Below are 7,442 nucleotides of genomic sequence, written 5' to 3'. Positions count from 1 at the left end.
CCAATCCCAGAAGATTCAGAAGATCCTGGCACCCATAAATACACAAAATAACCTCAAATGACCGTCCGAGGACGGAAACATATCAATCCAACACCACAAACATCTCGGTGCATACTTATATGCGGAAATCATGTATGTCACTTGGGTAGCCAGGCTAGATTTGTTTTTGGTAACCATTTGAACACAGCAAATTCCACGTTAAAAAAGAAAAAAAAATCAACTTGTAAAAACAAAGAACATATATTAATTCAAACATTAATCCAGCTCCAATCTGACATCGCACCAGACAGAATCAATGTTCCCTAAATAACCGGAGGCAGTACCACGAAGTTGGGTACTGAAAAACAACTGTAAAACAACCTGAAGCCAAACGGGACAGGTGTGTGTAGGAAATATGGATTAGCTCTCCAGTCTGCAAGGCATTGTAGTTAATGCAAAAGAAATATAATCCATATCATTGTTAAGCTCGAGCCATGGCAATTGCACCATCATCTGCAGGGCATTGGAGATAATGCTGAAACATTAATACATACACACAAAACCCAAGTCTAAAATTTCAAACTCAAGTTTACAGAAACCAAAATGAACCCGAGTCTCAAACTCACTAATAAAAAAGCACCAAAAATCAGTGTATAAGAAATCACTTTTACATCATGGATGCACGGAAACAATGAACAAACACGGAGTTTATAACTTGGCAAGCTAATATTCTCCATTACCAAATATTTTTATGCATATACGCTGAGAGTCGTCGCTAGAGTGAACTCTAGGTGAGTTAAATGCATTTCGATAACTGACAATGAAATACCTAAATAAGAAATATCATGTAAACCTCGCCTGAACTCGTCAATCCTGCATAAATTCCATTACCATCAACTCCTGCTTCAAAGAAAAACCGAGAAACAGACAATCAAAACCAAAGAACCAAAGAAAACTTGAACGTTATATCCCATTAGCCATTTCAATATACAATTAGAAGTACGGGGGAAAAAATTTAAACATTTATCCCTAAATTCAACGCATAACCAGAGTTAACTCTTCAAATCATACCCAAAATTCAACAAAAAGTATCAAAACCATAAAAAAAACACATCACCAAAACCATTAAATTCTAAAAGTCAAAGCCAAACTCACTGTCTATCTAGCCAAAATGAGCCACAACCACGTAAAACAATAAAACACATAGATAAAAAGAATGAAAGACATCCATAGATTTAAACCGAGCTCTACCTTTTCCAAACCAATGCATGATCAGGGCCATTGAAAACACTTGGGATTTCCTCCGTTAGCACAGTCCTATACACCACCGTCACCAGTACCAACCAACACCAATCAAAAATTAGGCTGATAAAAAAACCAAAAAGTACCTAAGCCTCTTCATGTCAAACCAGCTGAAAAACACAACCAATTGGAAACCAAAAGCACGGTTACAAAGTCAGTTATCAGAGATAACGAAACACGACACATTAAATTAAACGTAACGAAACGAAAAGATGACAACTTACACATAAAACGATTGATCAACCACTGAAAACTGAAAATTGGCAAAGAAAAGGTCAGCTTTCGCCGGACAGATGCAACATGGAGAGAAAAAAAGATAGAACGGCATGACATATAGCTGGGAAGATATACTAATGTGAGATCATGTTTACTACACCTGCTCTCCTGATTGGAAGAGATCGTCATTCTCACAATGAGGTCAGAACTATCAATATATGAATACAAACAGATTATGCAAGACGAAATTAAAACTTCAAAACCAAACTGCATTCTGAACCTACCCTTATATTAGACGCTTCCACAGATCCTACAGTAGAAAAATAGTCACACTTCGTTCTAGCAATTAATGGACCTTGCTCAATATGCAACTCTAAAAAAGCTGTACACTGGTTAAGTCTCCTTGATCTGTTGCATAGTTTGCTGATCTCCTCAACATAAAAAAGTGACGAATGCTTTTCTTTCAAAGGATTAGCAAGTGGAATCAGTGGATGCATCACTGCTTGCCAATAAATAGTTGCACATTTTTAACAATGTAAAAGATGTCCCAAAATGAGCATTTATATTTAATAAGTCGCCATGTCAAAGACTAAAGCGTCCATAAACATGTACAATAGTAGTAGACTCTACTTTCCACTTCAACTCAACTAAATACAGATCTACAAAATGAACAAATCCAGTAAAGCCTTTGTACGCCAAGCCAACATTGCGCAAAACAAACAAAACCACCAAAAAAATTTTTTTAACAAAACTACAGAGAATCATTGTATATTTCAAGTCATGGTTATCAAAACGACGGATATTTCCAATCGACTTTACTTTTATGTGCATGTAAATAAAACCACGTTCATTGTAAATGACCCGCGTAAACAAAACCACTTAGCATTCATGGTTAACAAAACTCTTGTGAACTACGTAAATGAACATGTTGTGTAGACAAATCTTACCTTTATGTACATCAGGTGCCCAGATGCTCACTTGATATTATTATCAGCTATAGAATTCTCTTGAAATATTCTCAAATGTAATTCTTATTTAAACAGAAAGAGAAAGAGAAATCCACTTTTACACTCTATAATAAATACTTACATTTCCATCTATTAAGATCAAGCCCAAACTTTCAATTAGAATAGTTCATCCGATGAAATTCCAAATGTTAGTAGGTAATTTTCATAGGAAAATCATCAACAGAAATATAGGTCATGATATAGTTGTCATTCATGTGTTTTTAGATCGAACGCTAATGTTTGACAGGTAGAGATCAAATTCCCAGGAAACCAATTTGGAACATACTATCTCGAGTGCAGTTATCTTTAGTTATATTTGTTAATGTTCATAGACAAAATTGATTACTAAATTTCTGATGCAGTCGGCAATGTTTAACATCTGCAGCCATGGTCCGACCCTAGAATATGAATATAAGCAAAGACAACCATCACATAAACGAACCAATTAAAAATAAAAGTATTCGTATAGCAATGCGAAATATCATCATCCAATTTCCCAAAGTTTTATAATTCCCAAAGTTTTATAATAATGAAACTCTTCACAGCTTAAATATACTTATAAATCAAAATGCAGATACACTAATAGAGGCGATATCAGATCACTTACCTAAATCGACAGACACCGACTACTTCTAATGGATTTCGCACGACATCAGCCAGAGCAATAACAACAACAAAAATAGGTGAATAAACATTGTTTTACCTAAAAAAAAACTATATAAGAATAATTATAATTGCAAGAAAAGACATTATCCAGCAGGAAGAAGTACATATGCAATGGTTGTTTTTAACTTGTTTATTCATCAATAAGACCCGCAGTTATTTACCAAAGAACAAAACCCCAGGTCCCCCCCAGCAATTTTCGATCCGAAAAAAGACGGATTGCCAATAGACTTTATTTTTGAGATACCTACAAAATAATATGATTTTAGCCTTGAATGCAAAATATGATCAAATCTAAGGGTGTACATGGTACGGTTCGGCTCGGTTCTTGCCGTGGCCGAGTACCTGTACCTCCCTAACCTCGGTTCCAAAATTTTGGACCGGTACCTATACCCTGTATCTCGGTTCCGGTATCATTCGGTGTACGTGCGGTACCAGGTACAGTTCTGGTACTAGTCTCGGTTCCAGATAAAAAAAAATCGAAAGGTGAAAGATTTAACAATTGGGCTTCTGTTTGATTTTATGTTCAGTAAATATTTGGTGACATTCTATAGCTTTGTGATAATTTGATCTGTAATTTGTTTATGGAGATGGATATTACTTTATTGATTTGTGGGGTAGCGGTGATAGATGTTAGTGGTGCTGGCTGTGATGGATTTTATGTACATTTCTAAAGCCCTTGTTCTCTATTGTTCAACGCAAACGGCAGCAAAAGCAGATCAATCTATTATCAATTTCAATTTATTCCTTCAAATTTATAACAAACCCAACTCTTCATGAACCTTGATTGATTCATACACATCCTTTAATCCATCCAGTTATCGCCAATTTTAACAGCAACAGATAGGTATTGATTGATTCATACACATCCTTTAATCCATCCAGTTATCACCAATTTCAACAGCAGCAAATCGATCTTTTAAATTAGTCTTCAGCTTGTTTTAATCTTTCAGCTTGTTTAAATCTAATAGAGTTCTTCTCATTCTCAGAGAGAAGAGAAGACGGGAAAAAAATTAAATAAATAAATAATGAGAAACCCTAGCCTTATGTTCTATATATATCATCCCTAAATCCAATGGCTATTATTAGTTCAATACCCCTAGATCTAAAGGCTATTATTAATCGGCACATTCGGTTCGGGACGGTACGGGACCTATATAAAACCGTGTACCAGTACCTCCTTAACCCCGGTTCCTATTTTCTGGACCGGTACCTGTACCCCTTCCTCGGTTCGATACAAAAAGGGGTACGGTTCCACAGATTTCGGGACGGTCCGTCGATCCGGCTCGGTTCGTGTGCAACCTTAATCTAATCATTGAATTGCAACAACAAAACGAAGTAAACTAAATTGACAAAAAAGTAACAGACACAACCCAGAGCTTTGACATCACCAGTGAATCACACAAAAACTGAAAAAGCAAGAGCTTTGCTGAAATCAAGCAATCAAATGAAGACTAAAGTTATTCAACTCACAGAGAAAATAAGGAATATGCTCAGACGAATTAAAGACTACCCTGCAAACTAAAATACTTTGAACAAAGATTAGGTTTCCTTCCATATCAGGGACAACCGTGAAAGCTGCAAGCAAAACACAGTAAAACAAATAAGTCAAAAATTGAAAATATAGAAAATTTGGCATAAGATCTTAAAACGGAAATTATAATCATCATATATATTTGAAGGAAATACAAAATTTAACGGGAACCTCAGAATAAGATCCGCACTTAAAACGGAAATCCATATTTAAATGGAAAATTTATATTTTTGACTTTTTTCTATTTTAAAGCAAAATTATATTCTTGTCTCTTAAATTAGGAATCTTTTACATGTTCACTGAGTTAGGATGTAACCCAATCGATCCAAAACTTACTGATTACTAAGTTTTCATGTTACTATATAAGATGTTTTATATCACCAACTTATTGTGAATAAACATTAATTAACGCAAATAAACAAGGTATTGAATGAACTTCTCAAACGGGAGAAAAAAGAGTTTTATTATTCATTTTCTTCTTAGTTCTTAACCGAGACCCTAGTGGGGTATTTATAGAGTAACAAATCAGGGGATAAACATCACCCCATGCAGATGATTATGCATATATAGATGACAGTTGTATACCTTATTTGTTGATGGTATAAATAAGATGTGGGCCCCACATAATGGTGAGCATCCATCTCTAAGTACGTCACATTTGTAACACTCCCTCTTGGATGCCACCATTCTCAGCATCGTCTCGTTAAAACCTTGCCAGAAAAATCCGATGGGATAAAAAAAAATTGGTCGAAGGGAAAAGTGTACAACTGTTGGAGCTTTGAGATGATGGCCGTTAAAAAATTTCTCCCCTTGTCAAAGCTGCTTCAGGAAAATCATTTAAGACAAAACCTGAATGCTGGAAGCTCACAACAATATTGTCGATGCAGCTTGTTTCATGTAGAGCTTATCAGGAAAAACTGTCTGTGGTAAAAACCTGAGTTTAGAGTAAAGTGTGATAATCCGATCACTGATTCCGTCAAAAATTCTATGGATACACATCTCTTTAGATGATGATCACCGTCCTAAGTTGTTATCTCATTAAAAATCTCGCCAGGAAAACCCAGAGGGATAAAACCTGAGCGCAGGAAAACATGAGTTCTCAGAACAATGATAAACCCGCAGATGTTGCCTCGTTAAAACCTTGCCCGGAAAAACCCAGAGGGATAAAAACCAGAACGAAGGAAAAAGAGTACAACACATCGAACTGCAGATAGCAGTAGACTCGCATGCCTCATTAAAACCTTGACAAGGAAAACCCAGTGGGACAAAACCTCGACTAAGGAAAAAGAGTACACGACGTAATGTCCAACATACCCAATATCCATAGTCTTCTGTGGATTTACTCCCCTGTTGAGTAGCTGCCTCAGTTAATTATTCTGTTTGATAGTATTGCATAAAGATCACGAACCATCTTCTAATGCCTTCAGTAGTTCCAGCCTCCTTTAGTAGAAAACTTGGTCTGATCTTCCTTTGTGCAATTTCTTAATGATCTTCTGATAGTAAAATCATTTATTCACCACTAGTTTCGTCTGGACAACCGTGACCGGTCGGAGGAATCACAAGTATCCTCTACTATCAGAGTCTAACTAGGAGATTGTTCAGCTACTTTAACAAACCTGCCAAAAATCAAAAACTTAAACAGTCCGATTAACTTTTCTATGTGGGAAACACACTTAGCGATCTTTCATGCAAAAGATCAAGCTTAATGGTACCACGAAGATGGAGGAGTTTTCTTCGGACCAACCTCTTGATATTGGTGCTAGGCAGAACCAAGTTTACAAACCCAATATCAGGCATATTTCAGCCGACGTACTATTTACACATCTTTCGTGTAATACAAACCACAGAGTGATACATCTCCTTTGTTTAGATGTAAACCGATCAATCTTAAAAATAAGAGATCGAATGACTGCAATTATGTTGGTTGTCCATTTAAACATGTCTAAACCATTCATGTTGACGAAATCAAAGGACTTCCAGCTACAATACTCAACCAACATATTGAGATCTTGTTTTACCGAGAATTTTATCTCGAACTCCTGCTTTAAGCATTTTTGTGATTTGGAGACCTCTTTAGGAGTTCCAATCAAGTAGATGTTGCATAAGCCAAATCTAGTAAATGCACCGTATATGGGCATATAAGATGGTTCACATATCCCTGGATAATATAAGCATCCACTCAGACGATTGACCACTTTCGTCCACAAGGGGTATCAGATGTCGGAACTGCAAACACCCACCTGCGGCTAAGAGTAGCACACATTTTTGAATGTTCGGGCTACAATATCAAACTTATGCGTTTTTACGAGAAACTGTTATTCTGCTTCGATCTCTCCTAGTTTAATCAGTCATATCTTTGATGACATTCGCATAGAGAGTGGTTTAAAACCAACAACACCTATGGGAGCATCGGTGGATACTTTGACTATGTCATCAACAATCATTTGATTACGATCGCAAATTTCTCTATTGCATGCATGCCTTACGGAAATCCTCTCATTTTGAGGTTTCACAGCCTTTGCAGAGACATTCTCTTATTATGAGAACTATACTCAGAGAAATTAGATCTTCCTTTGATAGTCTCTTTCAGAGAACTATCTTTCAATCATTGTGATTGATTCTTTCCTTTTAAGAGGAGCAGAATATTTTAACTCAACTAGTCATCCACGCTGAAGGTGTGTTTTATGTGACACACTTGCTACTACACTCACAACTTCTCAAGGAAGCAACTTGGACTTGCA

At 36.3% G+C, this 7,442-nt stretch overlaps 1 protein-coding gene across 3 annotated transcripts; it reads right to left on the bottom strand.

Moving 5' to 3' along the window:
* Positions 1-221: 221 nt before the first annotated feature.
* On the bottom strand, positions 222-4,125 carry LOC113330864. Of its 3 annotated transcripts, XR_003350551.1 has the most exons (5): positions 3,112-4,125; positions 1,506-1,534; positions 1,231-1,391; positions 809-879; positions 222-492 (listed from the first exon to the last, which is right to left on the bottom strand). XR_003350551.1 is itself a non-coding variant. In XM_026577662.1 (4 exons), the coding sequence occupies exons 1-4, from the start codon at positions 1,992-1,994 to the stop codon at positions 873-875; spliced, it is 315 nt and encodes a 104-aa protein (XP_026433447.1). In that variant the 5' UTR covers positions 1,995-3,089; the 3' UTR covers positions 500-872. The 3 variants fall into 3 exon arrangements, 1 of the variants encoding a protein (XP_026433447.1); XR_003350550.1 differs by lacking the exon at positions 3,112-4,125 and having other exon boundaries at positions 1,506-3,089; XM_026577662.1 differs by lacking the exons at positions 222-492; positions 3,112-4,125 and adding an exon at positions 1,782-3,089 and having other exon boundaries at positions 500-879; positions 1,231-1,296.
* Positions 4,126-7,442: the final 3,317 nt, after the last annotated feature.

This window comes from Papaver somniferum, unplaced genomic scaffold (genome assembly GCF_003573695.1).
Source record: "Papaver somniferum cultivar HN1 unplaced genomic scaffold, ASM357369v1 unplaced-scaffold_119, whole genome shotgun sequence".
Lineage (NCBI taxonomy): Eukaryota > Viridiplantae > Streptophyta > Magnoliopsida > Ranunculales > Papaveraceae > Papaver > Papaver somniferum.
The sequence above is the reverse complement of the archived record's forward strand: the minus strand, read 5'-3'. Positions and strand labels throughout refer to the sequence as shown.

Coding starts and splice junctions, on each gene's coding strand:
- LOC113330864 (XM_026577662.1), bottom strand. CDS start 1,994: ATGCATCCACTGATTCCACTTGCTAATCCTTTGAAAGAAAAGCATTCG. Junction 1,535..1,781: donor TGGAAGCGTCTAATATAAGG/GTAGGTTCAGAA, acceptor GCCAATTTTCAG/TTTTCAGTGGTTGATCAATC. Junction 1,297..1,505: donor GTTGATCAATCGTTTTATGT/GTAAGTTGTCAT, acceptor GGTGGTGTATAG/GACTGTGCTAACGGAGGAAA.